Source organism: Anolis carolinensis, unplaced genomic scaffold (assembly GCF_035594765.1).
Source record: "Anolis carolinensis isolate JA03-04 unplaced genomic scaffold, rAnoCar3.1.pri scaffold_12, whole genome shotgun sequence".
Taxonomy (NCBI): Eukaryota; Metazoa; Chordata; class Lepidosauria; order Squamata; family Dactyloidae; genus Anolis; species Anolis carolinensis.
In genome coordinates this window covers 9,092,743-9,111,968 of record NW_026943823.1, presented here as the reverse complement: position 1 = coordinate 9,111,968, position 19,226 = coordinate 9,092,743, and the positions used below count along the sequence as shown (strand labels likewise).

The 19,226-nt window shown below is 39.8% G+C and overlaps 1 protein-coding gene across 1 annotated transcript; it reads right to left on the bottom strand.

Annotated features, from left to right (window-relative positions):
* Positions 1 to 280: 280 nt before the first annotated feature.
* Positions 281 to 18,948, bottom strand: LOC100565518 (transmembrane protein 182). The gene is made up of 5 exons (XM_008114634.3): positions 18,627 to 18,948; positions 15,946 to 16,066; positions 10,304 to 10,402; positions 8,040 to 8,177; positions 281 to 654 (listed from the first exon to the last, which is right to left on the bottom strand). Exons 1-5 carry the CDS (start codon positions 18,777 to 18,779, stop codon positions 425 to 427), a joined length of 741 nt encoding a protein of 246 aa, XP_008112841.1. The 5' UTR covers positions 18,780 to 18,948; the 3' UTR covers positions 281 to 424.
* Between the last annotated feature and the right edge of the window lie 278 nt (positions 18,949 to 19,226).

Sequence of the window (19,226 nt, the reverse complement as noted above, 5' to 3'; positions counted from 1 at the left end):
CTCTGGTGGCCTAGAGGATAAAAGCCTTGTGACTTGAAGGTTGGGTTGCTGACCTGAAGGCTGCCAGGTTCGAATCCCACCCGGGGAGAGCGCGGATGAGCTCCCTCTATCAGCTCCAGCTCCATGCGGGGACATGAGAGAAGCCTCCCACAAGGATGGTAAAACATCAAAACATCTGGGCGTCCCCTGGGCAACGTCCTTGCAGACGGCCAATTCTCTCACTCCAGAAGCAACTCCGGTTGCTCCTGACACGAAAAAAAAAATTATGAAAATTGCACAGTTATATAACTAATATTGTATTTTCCACTAAGGCAACTCTCCAGCATTATTTGATAGCACCTCAACCACACCAAGGGTTCTATAAACAGTGTCCGTATTACCAAAACATCCCACTTCAGATGGGTTTTGCTGGGATCCAGTTCTTCTATGCCAGCTCCTTCAGGATGCTGTGGCCAACGAGGTAGAAGAGAAGTCCAGAAAGCAACACCAAGGGAACTCCAGCGGCAGCGAACATGAAGGACCACCCATAATAAACATGGACGGGAATGCCGTCCAAGCATCTTTCATTTCGTTCCAGAAGTATATATTTAGGGAGATCGGCTGCAAATTCCTTCCACATCACAAACAGGAATATAAGCAGGGCAAACAGACCTCCTGTTTAAAAGAAAAGGAAAGAATAGATGTGATCCCAATGCAATAAAACACGGCAGACTCACTCAAACAGAGAAATCAGCCATAGCAGAGCACTTGATGCCTGGACACAGTATATTATTTGAGAGCACAGAAATGCTTGACCACGCCAACAACTATCATGTCAGACTACACAGAGAAGCCATTGAAATCCACAAGCATGTGGACAACTTCAACAGAAAGGAGGAAACCATGAAAATGAACAAAATCTGGCTACCAGTATTTAAAAACTCAAAAATCAGAACAGTAGATGGGAAGCAACACTCTGAGGGCAGAGGAGCCCCAAGGATAGCTAATGACTCTGAACAAAGGATGCCCCCCAGGCACGAGACAAACCTTTCCAATGCTAATTAGGATGATTAACTGAAACATTAAGGCTGGCTTCCAACTGACAAAGGACTCTTGTCACACCCTGGACTCTCCACAGATATATATTTACCTTCCTTGCCTAGTTTATCCATACCTCACAACCTCTGAGGATGCCTGCCATAGATGTGGGTGAAACGTCAGGAGAGAATACTTCTGGAACATGGCCATACAGCCCAAAAGACATACAACAACCCTATGAAAAAAGAAGTTCAATTCCCTAATGAAGCCAACTTACAAAAAACTGAATTTGGATTTGATGAAATTGTTTGTCTGAAGACTATTATTTCATTAAATAGCCTGATAACACTAATAATGGAGTCTTGGGACTTTCAGAATATTCTACAAGGTTTTGGAAAGTTTGCATTTGGTTTTAAATAAGTGTAGAATTTTAGAGATAAATTGTTTACTTTTTTCATAATGGTGGCTAGAATGGTCTTCGCAAAATTTTTGAAACAAGACTTAATCCCTACAAAAACACAATGGTTAGATAAAATAAGGGAAATAAAAAAACATATGAACAAACTGACCTTTCTGTTAAAACAGAGTAATGGAAAAGGTATGAAAATGACAGACTGGACAACTTTTGAGGACTATATAAATAAGAACAAATAAAGGATATGAGGATAATAAGATTTTAAAAATGGAGGAAAAAACTGGGATTTTTTATTTTTTGAGACTGATAGGAACATGGGTCTTTACCCAGAGTTCCCAAAAAGGGCAAAAGGAAGAAGAATGGAAGTCAACCAATCTTTTCATTTTTATATTTATATTTATTTTTTTATTTTTCCGGTAGTAGTATTTTAACTATTTTCACTTACTTCGTACTCTTATTCTATCTTTTCACACCCCTATCCTATAGATAAATTATTCTCACACTTTCGCTGTACACCTCACTTGAAACTCCAATAAAAATTATTTTAAAAAAAGAATTTTAGAGATAATGTGCACAACATCAGAGACATTATAAAGCTTTTCCATGCCTCCAATGAACTCTACATCTATTCTCCTGAAATGAAGTGAGTGCAAACACCTCAAAAGTCTGTCAAAATACCACAAAGTAGGGTCAAGCCGAGTTAGGACTTGGAAGGGAAATCAGTAAGGGATACCAGTTGCTGTAGGCTATCTTCAGAGAAAGGCATTACGAAATCTCCTTTGGATAAATCCTGCCAAGAAAATCCTCCAATAAGGCTGCTGCAAGTCAAAGTTGACTTAAAGGTACATAATAGCGACAATGATGATCCCAATTTGCCCGCTGGCAAACAGAACAATACAGGCTTGATTAGCACCTCCCAACAAAGGATTCCCTCAGGTAGGAATCAGCCAGGCTTTGAAGCTGCAAGGCCATTAAATATTTATTTATTTATTTATTTATTTATTTACAGTATTTACATTCCGCCCTTCTCACCCCGAAGGGGACTCAGGGCGGATCACATTATATACATATAGGGCAAACATTCAATGCCCATATACACATAGAACCGAGACAGAGACAGACAGACAGACGCAGAGGCAATTTAACCTTCTCCTGAGGGGATGTTCGATTCTGGCCACAGGGGGGAGCAGCTGCTTCATCATCCACTCTGACGGCACTTCCTCATTCCAACGTCGTAAATTAGTTAAATATGCCTCCCCACTTTATAGGTGGTACCTTATTTCCTATTTGATAGATGCAACTATCTTTTGGGTTGCTAGGTCAGCCATCCTCCCCTGATGACATGATATATTTGCACTTTTAGCACTTTGACCTAGATTCTTTGAACCCAATCCATGATTTTAACACTTTATCTTGTATGTGGTTTTTTATGACTTGCTTTTATTGTCTGATTGATTGGTTTTATTGTTTTGTTTTTATATTGTTCTGTTCAGGCTTGGCCCCATGTAAGCCGCCCCAAGTCCCTTCGGGGAGATGGGGCGGGGTATAAGAATAAAATTATTATTATTATTATTATATTATAACGAGCAGGGGCTATTTTTAATTTTTTTAATTGACGGGTGCTCACCCCGCCACGGGCTGGCCTCGAACTCATGACCTCATGGTCAGAGTGATTTATTGCAGCAGGCTGCTCACCAGCCTGCGCCACAGCCCGGCCCCATACTAATCAAGCTAGCCAATTGCAACATTCACACTTGCTTCAAACAGGCAAGAGTTCTTTCTCCCACTCTGGATATTATTCTACAGATATATAAATCCCACTTGCCTAGTTTCCAACAGAACTCACAACCTCTGAGGATGCCTGCCATAGATGAGGGCGAAACGTCAGGAGAGAATGCTACTGGAACATGGCCATACAGCCTGGAAAACTCACAGCAACCCAGATATGATTGCTGTGACACAACAGAGTGCTGTGAGAAAGTCCTCATCAAGTTTTGCTTAAAGTCATGAGCCCGGCTGATCCATGGCTTGCTTGCTTCCATTATTCTTCATTAAGGGTTAAACCCTTCTCTGCATTTCAGTCTCAGTGTTGCTTCTGGGGAGAGGCCAATTTCCTGAAAATTGAGCTGGGTGATGATACTTTTGCCTTCATATTCTCATGCAGCTGATATCAAAGATCTCTTGACTTCCAATTTCTCATGCAAAGAAAGGTTGCACCTTAATTCTGAGTGCATTGTTCACTAAATACTGGTTCAAAAACGACTGATCTCCAGGACCGATTGGCCCTTCCTTTCTCACATTATAGCCTTGCGCAACGTCATTGGCTCCTTGTAGAGACAAGTGGATGAACTCTAGGCTCTCTTTAGAAGTTACAGAGCTTGTCTGTAATTTGCTAATTAGAGTGGAAAGCGATCACGCCATCCCCTTTCCTCTCACCTTCTTGCCTTGCAGAAACTTCGAGATGCTAATAAAATATAATGAGACACCAAGATCCTTCATGGCGTTTCCTAAGTGCAAATACATATGATGTACGAGCCGTTGTAGTAGGGAACTCTTAACACTCTGAGAACAATTGTGAATATAAATGGTGTGTTAACACTCTCTGTTTTCCCGTTAAAAGGCAGTGTTAACACCATTAAGAACAGAAAGCCAAGTCCTTGTTATCACATAAGAAAAAGTCTACCAAATGCAGGAATTTGCTGTCATTCCCAATGCTCTGGAATAAACCACCAGTCAGTGCCAGGAACCTGTGGAATTTTATTTTGGAGGTCCATACACATTTTGTTCTTCTCAGAATATTTTTACCAGCTCTTGGTATCAATCAGTCTATATATATAAAAGGGTAATGAAATTTTGGCCTAGGACAAAAGAACAAAACTACACACCACAGAAGCACTAAACTTGGCAGCACAACCCCTCATCCCTGCCTCTATATTCATACAACAAAAAGAAAAGAAAAATAAAGTCCTAATTAGAGGGAGAGGAATAATTGTTTTTATCCAATTGCTGCCAGTTAGAAGGCTAATCTCTGCCCACTCAGCAACCCACTCAGCCCAGGGGACAGGCAGAGTTAGGCCTCACTTGGGCCTCTTCCCCACTGCCTATGAAATACAGATTATCAGATTTGAACTGGATTATATGGCAGTGTAGACTCAAGGCCCTTCCACACAGCTATATAACCCATTTATAATCTTATATTATCTGCTTTGCACTGGGTTATCTTGACTCCACACTGCCATATAATCCACTTCACTGTGCATTTTATACAGCTGTGAAGAAGGGGCCTCATATAATCCAGTTCTAAGCAGATAATATAAGATTATAAATATAATATGTAATAATTACTGTGATATAATAATACAGAATAATATAATCTCTAAAATCAGGACAGTAAATAAAGAACAACACTCTGAAAGCATAAGCCACAGCAACGCGTGGCCGGGCAAAGCTAGTTTACTTATAAAGGTAAAGGTTTTTAACTAATTTAACTAATTTACAACACCATAAAAACGTCCAGCAGCGTGCGGAAGAATGAGGAAGTACTCCATCAAGGACTCGGTGTCATAGTGAATGATGAAGCAGCAGCGCCCCTGTGGCCTGAATCGAGCATACCCTGGAAAATGTTAAACAGCCTCTGTGTCTCTGTCTCTGTCTGTATGTTGTATGCCTAATGGCATTGAATATTTGCCATACATATGTACATTGTGATCCACCCTGATTCCCCTTCGTGGTGAGAAGGGCAGAATATAAATACTGTACCTATTGATCTACTCACATATTCATGTTTTCGAACTGCTAGGTTGGCAAAGGGAGCTCACTCCACTCCTCGGATTCGAATCTCTGACCTTTTGGTCAGCAAATTCAGCAGCTCAGTGGTTTAACCCACTGCGCCACTTGGGGCTCAAAAAATTGGTAAGAATGGGGGGAAATCTATGACTTTTCATTAAGTCCGGATGCACCCTATATTCAGATTGATGACCAAAAATTGTCTCATTCCTTTTCAACCCGGGAGGCATGGAATTGTGGGTTTCTTTAACAAAACAATACTCAAAACCAATTTCTAATATATCCTTATTCCCTGAGTTCTAAAGCACTCCAAATCACAGCCCATTTCCTCTCCAAACTGTGAAAGATAATCAAAATCTATCATCGTACAATTACGTCAGACGCACCACTGAGCTAAATTCTCATAATTAGGCCTTAGAAACACTTAGATCTAGTTGCTCGGAATCTAAGCTCATGCGAATTGATGTCCAGAGAATGGTCTGAAAGTAGAGCTGAGACGTTTCTTAGAAGACATTCATCCAAGAAAATTACTTCGTATTTTCTTTTTCTTTTTTTTTTACCCTCTTCCTACCCCCCAAAGAATTGGGAGAAAAGACCAATTTGTGGAATTTTCTCATAGTATTTTAAGGAAGGCATGTCATTTTCTCCCCATTTGTCTAAAGCATCGCCGAAGAGAAAATGGTGCACAAAGCGGCTGCCAGCAGAGTTCGGAAGTACAGCAAAATGCAATAAATAGTGGTAAGTGTTATTGGTACGATTTCTACATGGAGAAATTCAGTGAAATGTCTGCCCCATTCCTCTAATTTCCCTGACTTAGAAATAGAGTGAGAAATATTGAAAAACCATTTCTACGCTGCTTTTGTCCAAAGGCAGAAGACAAAGTAGTTGTGCCATAAAGCGGACACATTACTATAAGCTTCTTAGCTAAGTAAAAATGTCAAAAGAGCAGTAACTGGGGAAACTTTTCATCAGTTTTTTGCTGCTCATCAATAATGCAGCAACACTGAACAGGAAAAAAAATAAGAGAAGCCAAAGTGGGAAAAAGGAAGCTACTAATTAAAATTGCAATAGTTATTATTTATTTTATTTATTTACAGCATTTATATTCCGCCCTTCTCACTGCGAAGGGGACTCAGGGCGGATCACATTACACATATAGGCAAACATTCAATGCCTTTTAACATAGAACAAAGATAGAGACAAACATAGGCTCCGAGCGGGCCTCGAACCCATGACCTCCTGGTCAGAGTGATTCATTGCAGCTGGTTGCAGCTGGCTTGCTCTCCAGCCTGTGCCACAGCCCGGAGCCTAGTTTCAATAGTTCTAGGTGGGCCGTAATTGGGTTGCATGACATGAGTGGGAAATATCGTTGGGCGATACAGAAACTGCAGAATGCAATGAGATGGTTGTAACATTAACTGAATTCTTTAAAAATGTAATTCAGTAAATGAGCAAAGAAAATGATAGGAAACCATGAAAATGAGCACAATCTGGCTACCAATATTAAAAAAAACTCTTAAATCAGGACAGTAAATAAAGAACAATAATCAGAAAACAGGGGAATTGGTGACAGGAAACAATCAAAGTCAGCTAACACCTTCCAACAAAGGATTCCCCCAGGTAAGAAGCAACCAGGCTTTGAAGCTGCAAGGCCAGTCAATGCTAATCAAGGTGGCCAGTTGTAACATTCACATTTGCCTCAAAGAGTCCAGAGTTCTTGTGGAATAAGGACATTGTTCCACAGATATATATGAACCCACTTGCCTAGTTTCCAACAGACCTTACAACCTCTTAGGATGCCTGCCATAGATGTGGGTGAAATGTCAGGAGATAATGCTTCTGGAACGTGGTCAGACAGGCCGAAAAACTCACAGCAACCCAAAAAAAACAAAAATTCCGGAGCTATAGTGGAAGCAGTCCTTCCTAATTAAATTGTAAATTACAGTAGAGTCTCACTTATCCAACATTCTGGATTATCCAACGCATTTTTTGTAGTCAATGTTTTCAATACATCGTGATATTTTGGTGCTAAATTCGTAAATACAGTAATTATTATATAGCATTACTGTGTATTGAACTTTTTCTGTAAAATTTGTTGTATAACATTATGTTTTGGTGCTTAATTTGTAAAATCATAACCTAATTTGATGTTTAATAGGCTTTTCCTTCATCTCTCCTTATTATCCAACACATTCGCTTATCCAACGTTCTGCCGGCCTGTTTACGTTGGATAAGCAAGACTCTACTGTATCTCAAATTATTTTCAGAACTTCTTAAAGGTAAAGGTAAAAGTTTTCCCCTGACGTTAAGACCAGTCGTGTCCGACTCTGGGGGTTGGTGCTCATCTCCATTTCTAAGCCGAAGAGCCGGCGTTGTCCGTAGACACCTCCAAGGTCATGTGGCCATAGGCATGACTGCATGGAGCACTGTTACCTTCCCGCCGGAGTGGTACCTATTGATCTACTCACATTGGCATGTTTTTGAACTGCTAAGTTGGCAGAAGCTGGGGCTAACAGTGGGCACTCATTCTACTCCCCAGATTCGAACCTGTGACCTTTCGGTCTGCAAGTTCAGCAGCTCAGCGTTTTAACACACTGTGCCATCGGGGACCCCTCAGAACTTCTTACTCTCATGTAAACATATTGCTAGGTTGAAGTTTTGATATCTTGCAAATAAAAACTCCAACAAATGAAGAATAGATACATGCCAACATTTTCCAGATGAAAACCCAAACATGGTGGCCAACTACTATTAGAGCATAGTCAACATATTTGCATCTTTGTGCACCAACACAACCACTTATTGTGAGTTGGCATCTTACCAGCCGTGAGGAGGAATCCGCCGCCCGCTTTGTAGAATCTTGCGTTGACAAAGGGCACGCCGCACACCAGCAGAAACCCTCCCACGAGGCTCGCCGTGACCCCCAGCACAATGAGCGCGGTCCAGAAGCCCCGGTACACTGCATGCACAAATGGAAAGGAAAACATTGAGGGATATCCACCAATAAGCAGAACTGCTATCTGAATCATGTGTGACAACCCTATTCATCTTGACCAGAGGTCTTCAAACTTGTTAAGCCGAAGACTGGTTCACGATCCCTCAGACTGTTTGAAAACACCATGAACGACTTTTTAAGCATACTATGAATATCTTATTTGTAGTGCAAAAAAAGTCAGAACCACCCAATATTTAAAATGAAGAACAATTTTAACCAACATAATAATAATAATAATAATAATAATAATAATAATAATAATAATAATAATAATGTTAGTTAAAATTGTTCTTCATTTTAAATATTGGGTGGTTCTGACTTATGCCTCAAGTACTACCTTCCAGCAGCAAAGAACTGGTGGGATCACAAACCTGCAAAACTATTGGAAAATGAGCAGACTGTGCAAGGAAACCGACGAAACCATGGATCATATCCTCAGCTGCTGTAAGAAAATCGCACAGATAGACTACAAACAGAGGCACAACTATGTGGCCCAAATGATTCATTGGAACTTATGCCTCAAGTACAGTAGAGTCTCACTTATCCAAGCTAAACGGGCCGGCAGAAGCTTGGATAAGCGAATATCTTGGATAATAAGGAGGGATTAAGGAAAAACCTATTAAACATCAAATTAGGTTATGATTTTACAAATTAAGCACCAAAACATCATGTTATACAACAAATTTTACAGAAAAAGTAGTTTGATACGCAGTAATGTTATGTTGTAATTACTGTATTTACGAATTTAGCACCAAAATATCACGATATATTGAAAACATTGACTACAAAAATGGCTTGGATAATCCAGAGGCTTGGATAAGCGAGGCTTGGATAAGTGAGACTCTACTGTACCACCTTCCAGCAGTAAAGAACTGGTGGGATCACAAACCTACAAAACTATTGGAAAATGAGCACGCAAAGATACTGTGGGACTTCCGAATTCAGACTGACAAAGTTCTGGAACACAACACACCAGACATCACAGTTGTGGAAAAGAAAAAGGTTTGGATCATTGATGTTGCCATCCCAGGTGACAGTCGCATTGACGAAAAACAACAGGAAAAACTCAGCCACTATCAGGACCTCAAGATTGAACTTCAAAGACTCTGGCAGAAACCAGTGCAGGTGGTCCCAGTGGTGATCGGCACACGAGGTGCTGTGCCAAAAGATCTCAGCTGGCATTTGGAAACAATAGACATTGACAAAATCACGATCTGCCAGCTGCAAAAGGCCATCCTACTGGGATCTGCGCACATCATCTGAAAATACATCACACAGTCCTAGACACTTGGGAAGTATTCGACTTGTGATTTTGTGATACGAAATCCAGCATGTCTATCTTGTTTGCTGTATCATAATATAATAATAATAATAATAATAATAATAATAATAATAATAATAATAATAATAATAACAACTTTATTTTTATACCCCGCCCCATCTCCCCAAGGGGACGTGGGGCAGCTTACATAAACATACCAGTTTTCCAATGGGAAGTGCGGGCTTGCTTTTGCCCAATGAGATAGTTAATTGGGACTGTTGTTGTTGTGCAACTTCAAATTGTTAGGGGGTCTTGATGTGCCCAACAATTGCGAAAATGCTGCAGAGGCTATTTCTACAGTGCCAGCCTTTCAACTAAAAAATATAGATTTTCAGATAGTGGCATTGTTAAAAAGAAATACAATGGATGTGCTCTGAGGATGCCTACTTGTTGAAACTTTTGCACCATGTATTGTTCTAGCTCCTTTGTTTTTTATTCTAAACTGCTTTGGGTTCAATATTGAAGCAACAGCATGATCTAAGTCAAGTAATTGGCTGTTATTCCATTTCTTCCACCCACACAAACACGAAGGAGTTAAAACCCTTGTGCCGGCTGAACTGCTGACCTGAAGGCTGCAAGTTCGAATCAAGCTCTAGCTTGTGGGGACATGAGAGAAGCCTTCCAGCAACACATCCAGGCGTCTCCTGCGCAACATCTCTGTAGACAGCCAATTCTCTCACACCAGAAGCGACTTGCGGTATGATCTCACAATTAAAAAAAACACAATAGACTGCCCCTAGTTAAAAATATGCATGTGAACAGAACTTACCTGCAGTTGCATCATAGGATGGATGCGGATACGGTCCAAGAGCAATTGGCATAGGAAATAAGTAGCCATGCATACAGTGTTTAGGGTGTGCTTGGCTAGCTGGGGAAAAAGAAGAGAGAGAGGTTTACTTTGTTTACTCTACTCTATTTTGTTCTGTAATTCTATGAAAAATAACTATCTCCAGAACTTTATAAAGATGGCACGACAAGGAGATAGATTTTTGGATCACCTGAAGAGAATTGGTGGCACACATTTTGAGCCTGTGATTCTCTGGGACTCCATGCAAATATTATTAATTAACCTAATATGCTATTTAAATATGTATTAGCCTACCCTAAATCAAAAGATTTCAGGGTGGGGATAACTATATAAGGCTTTTCTTATATAAGGAAAATATAAATTGTCATGATAAACCTACATAACATCTGGAAAGAACACAATTTAATCATATATAAATCCACCTTTCAATTCATAGCGTACCTAAGATCTTTTTGATACTACGCAATCACATCATTTTGATATCATTTTAACTGTCATGGCTCTATACTATGGAATCCTTGAAATTTTAGTTCAATTGGAATAATAGTGTTATAATTATGTAATGTGAAAAAACCCTTAATTTTCCATAACTTGTAGCAGGAACTTCATTACTGTGTGCCAAAGATTAGTAAATAAGACATCAGGGGTTCCTTTGACACTATACAAATATAAGACTGAGACCACTGTAATTGCTGAAGCTTTATGATCCTGGGAACTGTAGTTTAGTGAAGCACTAGAGCAGGGGTCCCCAAACTTTTTAAGCCGAGAGCCAGTCCACAATCCTTCAGACTGTTGAGGGGCCGGATTATCATTTGAAAAAAAAATACAAACAAATTCTGATGCACACTGCACATGTCTTATTTGTAGTGCAAAAACAACAACAACAACAACAACAATGAAAGAACAATACAATATTTAAAAATAAAAATAATTTTACCCAACATACATTTATCAGGATTTCAATGGGAAGTGTGCTCCTGCTTCTGACCAATGAGATAGTCAAGTTAATTAGGGTTGTTGTTGTTGTTGTTGTTGTTGTTGTTGTTGTTGTTGTGTGCCTTCAAGTCATTTCAGACTTTGGGCGAGCCTAAGTCTAAAATGTATTTATTTATGATTTATTTATTTACTGCATTTATTTACTACATTTGTATCACACCCTTCTCACCCCAAAGGGGACTCAGAGTGGCTTACAAATTATATGTACATACAATATATTATATTATTAGCATAGCACAATATTAGCATTATATATTATTATATTGAACTATACCACTATACTGTAATATTATTAGTAATATTATATGTAATATAGAATATTTAATTAATATTATTATATGGTATTATTATTAGTGTTATATTGTATTACATTATAATATTATTATCAATATTATATGTATATACAATGTATTATATTATAAAACTGAGGGCGGGGGCCAGGTAAATGACCTCAGAGGGGCGCATCCGGCCCCCGGGCCTTAGTTTGGGGACCCCTGCACTAGAGTGTCTAGCTGAGTTGCGTCTTTGGATGAACTCACATAATGTAAGAGACAACTGCCTGCTTCAGGGTGCAACTTTGCCCCACTATTAACACATGGCTGGATGATCAGATAAATGCTCTTCTTCCAAGGCAACTTGGCCTGTCAGGTGTGATTCTGTGCATGCACCGTGGGTAGATGAGAAGCCAAAAGCCACTGGCTTTGTAAAGGGCATGCACAGAACTTCTTGAAAGCCAAACTCTTTCTGAAACTCACTTTGTTGTGAAAATGGGGGGAAACTACAAAGCTTTGAAGAACTACAAAGTTCCCTTACTCTTGATGAAACTCTCATTGATTGCTGGGAAACCTATGTGACTGAAGTGCTTAAGCAAGCTTTCTTCTCGCGCTCTGTGTCCATTGTGTTTTCCTCTTTGAGGGCAATTTAATTTCCAGGTGCTTCTGGCACCAGAACTTTGCTTGGTCTTAGATGCATAGGATGCAAGAGACAGTGATCGGTGATCAGGGATACTGGACACTTTTCAACAACTTACTTAATGCACCCTCCCAGGACCTCTAGTTGCCTCCTCGTTTTTGGGTGTGTGTATATATAGTAAAGGTAAAGGTTTCCCCCTGATGCTAAATATAGTCGTGTCCGACTCTGGGGGTTGGTGCTCATCTCCATTTCTAAGCCAAAGAGCTGGCGTTGTCCGCAGACACCTCCAAGGTCACATGGCTGGCATGACTATATAGAGCACCATTACCTTCCCGCCAGAGTGGTACCTATTGATCTACTCACATTTGCATGTTTTCGAACTGCTAGGTTGGCAGAAGCTGGGGCTAACAGCAGGAGCTCACCCAGCTCCCCAGATTCGAACTACTGACCTATCAGACAGCAAATGGTTTAATCCACTACGCCACCTGGGGTTCCTGTGTGCATGTGTGTGTATATATATATATATATATATATATACATATATATATACAGTAGAGTCTCACTTATCCAACATAAAAGGGCCGGCAGAACGTTGGATAAGCAAATATGTTGGATAATAAGGAGGGATTAAGGAAAAGACTATTAAACATCAAATTAAGGTCTGACTTTACAAATTAAGCACCAAAAAATCATGTTATACAACAAATTTCACAGAAAAAGTAGTTCAATATGAAATAATGCTATGTAGTAATTACTGTATTTACAAATTTAGCACCAAAATATCACGATTTATTGAAAACATTGACTACAAAAATGCGTTGGATAATCCAGAACGTTGGATAAGCGAGTGTTGGATAAGTGAGACTCTACTGTGTGTGTGTGTGTGTGTGTATATGCAGTAGAGTCTTACTTATCCAACATAAACGGGCCGGCATTACATTGGATAAGTGAAAATATTGGATAATAAGGAGGGATTAAGGATAAGCCTACTAAGCATCAAATTACATTATGATTTTATAAATTAAGCACAACAAATTGACAGAAAAAACAGTTCAATACACAGTAATTACTAGTAATTACTGTATTTAGGAATTTACCACCAAAACTTCACAATATATTGAAAAATTGACTACAAAAACATCTATATATATAAAAGGGTATAAAAGGACAAAACAACAAAATTACACATCCCAGAAACACTAAACTTGGCAGCACAACCCCTCATCCATGCCTCTACATTCATACAACAAAAAGATAAATAAAGTCCTAATTAGAGGGAGAGGAATAATTGTTTTTATCCAGTTGCTGCCAGTTAGAAGGCTAAGCTCCGCCCACTTGGTCTCCTAGCAACCCACTCAGCCCAGGGGACAGGCAGAGTTAGGCCTCACTTAGGCCTCTTCCACACTGCCTATAAAATACAGATTATCTGATTTTAACTGGATTATATGGCAGTGTAGACTCAAGGCTATATTACCCATTTATAATGGACTTAATGTCAGGGGAAAACCTTTACCCTTGACCTTAACTACCACCAATTCCTCAATACTTTATTTCCCATACCACCATACTTCGCCACAGCAACGCGTGGCCGGGCACAGCTAGTTGACTACTAAAAGGCAAACTGAGTTGGATAATACAGAATGTTGGATAAGTGAATGTTGGATAAGTGAGACCCTAGTGTGTGTGTGTGTGTGTGTATGCTTTAGTGTTTCCAGCAACATACTTCCTAGAAAGTCGAGGGACCATCACTAGAAAGGTGCGCCATCAATATTAATGCCACTGAGGCTCATCATGTTGAATGGTAATAGGATGAATGTTAAACAAATTAATTAATGATTATCCATTTGCTTTAAAATACTTCCCACGGAACAGGGGCTCTTTATAATAAATGGACATTCGTCCGTACTAAGTGAGTAATGAAATTTCTTCTGCATTAATTATTGCATCTATTTTTTTAAAAAAAATAGCAGCAAAATGAATTTGCTGTGATCGGTCTCATTAATGCAGACACCAAAAGTAATAAAAGATCTGCTGGTTATCAAGTCTATCTTGTGCTGTGGGAATGGGTTTTGAGCGATGCTTAATTTGATCATTTGACTTAAGGTAATATCCCGTTATACAACGTATTAGAATAATTAGGGCTGGATAGCCTCCGTTATTACATTAGTGCTGCAATCCAGAATTATATCTGCACTTTGTGAGCTGGTATTGGAAATACAAGATAAGAGAAGCCATTAGAAGGGTTTGGGCTATAATTCTATGCGCAGATACTTTGCGTATCTCCCACGGGAAGAAGTGAAAGGTACCTCTAAGAATTATGACTTTGATCAATAATAAGAATGGAATCAGAATACAATGAGTTCTTGGTTTCATTGTATTGTGGTTCCAGGCCCAACCCAACCCTTCTAGATACCAAAATCTGTGGATACTTATCTCTTTATGTACAATGGCGTAGATATACACTCTCAGTTTGTTTGTTTATTTATTTACAGTATGTATACCCCACCCTTCTCACAGAACACACACCTTCCCGCTAAAGCATTACCTATTTATCTACTCGCATTTGTGCTTTCGACTTGCTACATGGGTAGTTGAGCTGGAGCTAATTGCAGGTGCTCAACTCTGACCTGGGCTCGAACTGCTGACCTTTTGATCTGCAGGATTTTTCTGCAGCATGGTGGTTAGCCTGCTGTACTGATCCCGGCAGTACATATATATAGTAGAACCTCCTTATCCACTGATTTGATAGCATTGGTTTCACAACCACTCTCCAAAAATATTCTCCCTGAAAATGTTTGTGGGCTTCTCTATGGCTTCCAGTGAAAGTCAATGGGATGCTTCTGACCCAAGTATAATCAAAATATAGGGTTCGCTATCATCCATAGTTTCTGGTATCAACAGGGGTTCTTGGAACATATTCCCTGTGGATATGAGATTTTTACTTTGGAGGAATATGACTTTGTGGAGGGTAGCAGGGATGGGTTCAAATTAAACAATATATTAATTTATTGATTTATTTACAGCATTTATATTCTGCCCTTCTCACCCCGAAGGGGACTCAGGGCGGATCACATTACACATATAGGCAAACATTCAATGCCTTTTAACATAGAACAAAGACAAACAAACATAGGCTCCGAGCAAGCCTCGAACTCATGACCTCCTGGTCAGAGTGATTCATTGCAGTGATTAATTGCAGCTGCTCTCCAGCCTGCGCCACAGCCCGAGCCCAAATTATTTGGTTAATTTCCACCAGGAGTTGATCGTAGAGCCCCACATATTTTTCTGGCTATGGCCCTGCTGAAGGCTGGCAGTTCGAATCCACAGGATGAGGTGAGCTCCCACTGTTAGCTGTAGCTCCTGCCAACCTAGCATTTGAAAACATGCAAATGAGTCGATCAATAAGGCAAAAAGACACTCCATGCCATCATGCCAGCCACACAACCAAGAGGTGTCTACGGACAGCGCAGGCTCCTTGGTTTGGAAATGGAGATGAGCATCACCCCCAGAAGCCAGAAATGAAAGGAGAAGCCTTTGCCTTTGTATTTGTGTTTCATTGTCTTTTATTGTAATAAGGCATTGACTATTTGCCTGTATCTGTTTATATGATGTAATCTGCTCTGAGTCCCCTCAAGAAGAAGGGTGGAATATAAATATAGTGTTGTTGTTACGACGCCTCATTTTGTTGTACTCACTGAACCAGAAGTTCCATATCGTCTCCTTGTAATCTTCACCAAAGAACCAGCACCGCCAAAAGAAACCTTCATGGTGAAAGGTGAGGATCCCGTTCTGCTCCTTCCAAGCTTCTCTCCCAACCTTTGAAACACAACACACACATATGTATATAGATGTGTTATGGAAAACCATTCTGTTTCATTCTCATTTAGTTTAGCACAAAAGTGTATTATTTAAAAATATGAGCTGAAATCTAGCATGGAATCCCACTTCTACCTCCAGCGATCTTCAAAGCTTCTAGAAACACAACTATGGAAAAATTTGCATTCCTTTTGAGCAAGTTTCAGAGCTGCCTGAAGTGCCATAATGTAGGAATGAGAAAAGGAGTTTGGAAAATAAGAAGGAAGAGGCTAAGCAACACCTGGAGAGCAGACTGAGCAGGTAAGCTAATAATTCATTCTCACTATAATCAGATATATTACTTCTATACTTTCAAATTGATTTTGCCCTTTATCTCCGGTGGTGCAGTGGTTTAAACCACTGAGCTGCTGCATATGCTGACCGAAAGGTCAACGGTTTGAATGTGAGGAGTGGAGTGAGCTCCCGCTGTCAGCTCCAGCTTCTGCCAATCTCGCAATTCGAAAACATGTAAATGTGAGTAGATCAATAGGTACCGCTCCAGTGAGAAGGTAACAGCGCTCCATACAGTCATGCCAGTGGTCACAGGACCTTGGAAGTGTCTATGGACAACGCCGGCTCTTCGGCTTAGAAATGGAGATGAGCACCAACCCCCAGAGTCGGATTCAACTAGACTTAACATTAGGGGGAAACTTTTGCCATGACCTAATCCTCTTTATTCCCCATTTGTGGTGATCTGACCACTCTTTGTTGACAATGCATAGCCAATGTTCCCCATAAGAGTTGTAATGTATATTATTATCTATTGTATTGTTTAATGTGTTATGATGTGTTGTTCTTTTATATTTTGTTATATTGTATTGCTCTGGGCATGGCCCCATGTAAGCCGCCCCAAGTCCCTGTTGGGGAGATGGTGGCGGGGTATAAATAAAGTATTATTATTATTATTATTATTATTATTATTATTATTATTATTATTATAAGAGCTAATCAACTCATTCCAAAACACAAGGATGTTGAGCAGAAGCATGTTTTGCAAATTCTCCCTTTCTTTTTCTCAAGCTGGGAAAGTCAAAAACATGACAAAGACACACTGAATGACACTGGAGACATATGGCAAATTCTTTCAGATATGCCTTGAATTGTGACTCAGCCCAAACATTTGCCCATTTGTGGAAAGGGGTTGACTTTGGAAGTCAAGCCCAGTGTATGCAATGAAACTTACAGTAGAGTTCTGGTTATCCGACATAAACGGGCGGGAGGAATGTCGGATAACCGAAACTTTCGGATAATAGGGAGGCCCTATTATCCCTCCCAGCAAGCCGGGTGCTTGCCAAAGGGAAGAGTCTCATCCTTCTGGCAAGCACGTCAGATAATACGGTAGGTCGGATAACTGAAATACAGTAGAGTCTCACTTATCCAACACTCACTTATCCAACGTTCTGGATTATCCAACACATTTTTGTAGTCAATGTTTTCAAAACATCGTGATATTTTGGTGCTAAATTCGTAAATACAGTAATTAAAACATAGCATTACTGCCTACTGAACTACTTTTTCTGTCAAATTTGTTGTATAACATGATGTTTTGGTGCTTCATTTGTAAAATCATAACCTAATTTGATGTTTAACAGGCTTTTCCTTAATTCCTCCTTATTATCCAACGTATTCACTTATCCAACGTTCTGCCGGCCTGTTTATGTTGGATAAGTGAGACTCTACTGTACTTGAAAAAGCATATCTGGAAAAATTACAACTGTGCCAAGGAGATTCAGATAATTTACTCTGGCTGAATAAGCAGCATTGATTTTGTTTTGTATGTACAAATATTTCATATTTGGGATGGAAATTAAGGATTTCAATGCTATACAACCAACACTTAGAAAACAAACAAAACAAAGACAAGAGTAAATTAACAACAATAATAAAAGGCTTTTGTTAATCTGCGGTGTATGGCTATACTCTAAAGTCATTCTATAAAAATATATCCAGAATGAACTCTATAAAAATCACCTAATTTCTGGTTACGAAATTAATTTCCTGATAGATAAAACACAGACAACATTGAAACCTTAGGTCCCCTCCACACAGCTGAATAAAATCCCACATTTTCTGCTTTGAACTGGAACATATGGCAGTGTGGACTCAGATAACCCAGTTCAAAACAGATATTGTGGGATATTCTGCCTTGATATTCTGAGTTATATGGCTGTGTGGAAGGGCCCAGAACTGAAATATTGAAAGCCATGCACAAGGGAGGAACATCCTGCTCAGACTCTTGCATTGAATAAGAACATCACTCAACTATAAAAATGTAAGTTGATTAATCATTTGAGTTTATGTTGGTTGATTTAATTAATCAAGCAATCAATTTGCCAAGTGATTTTAGAGGGCAGCCTCTGAACATTTAAGAATTTGTTGAAATTGGATAGCACGGAAACATGCACAATTGCTTCCTTTTTCAAATTTCTGACACTCTCATTTCCAACTAATGGGAATTTTCTAAAGCTACAAGTGGCTATTTTAAAACTATTTCTAGATGTGTGTGTAGTGTGTTTTTTACCTCCTTGGCGTGAAGAGTCCTGTTCTCGGGTTCAAATCCTCCACACGTCTCTGTGGCGAGAAGCCAGTAGTCCGTCCCAAAGGCTACAAGGAAAAGGAAGACGCCGAGGACTCCGAGAATCCCTGCTAAAAAGGCAGCTATTTTGATCTTCATGGTAGAAAGTCGAGGAGCAGGAAGGGGGCACAAAAGGAAGCAAAGGAGCCAAGATGGGAAAGCTCTTGAGTATTGCAGAAAGATAGACAGACAGAGGAGGGGAACATGAAAAAGCAGGTCTCTATTTTAAGACACTAGGTTGGCATCGTTTCGCGACTGGTGTGCATTTCATGGGGCACGAAGGAGAGGGCTATGAAAAGCAGATGACTTGGGGCTGCCAAACAGCTGAGGCATTAAGGCAGGGCTGTCGGCTGTACACAGCCCTGACATTCTGCATTGAGACAATCCAAAACGTGTGCCCTATAAGTACAGTAAGAGTTCACTGGGCACAGGAGCCATGTGAAAGTGGGGAAAATCACAAATAAGAAAATGTTATATTTTACCTGGGGAAAAAATCTCCAGGAATCTCTAGAAAAGTTGAGCATAAAAAGTCACACTGGAAGACCG

What these genes read in the sequence shown, in the direction of transcription:
- LOC100565518 (XM_008114634.3), bottom strand. Translation starts at nt 18,779, where the DNA reads ATGAAGATCAAAATAGCTGCCTTTTTAGCAGGGATTCTCGGAGTCCTC. An exon ending in GATATGGAACTTCTGGTTCA is followed by an intron (nt 10,403 to 15,945) that starts GTGAGTACAACA and finishes CTTTTTCCCCAG; the next exon opens with CTAGCCAAGCACACCCTAAA. An exon ending in ATCCTATGATGCAACTGCAG is followed by an intron (nt 8,178 to 10,303) that starts GTAAGTTCTGTT and finishes TTGTGCATGCAG; the next exon opens with TGTACCGGGGCTTCTGGACC.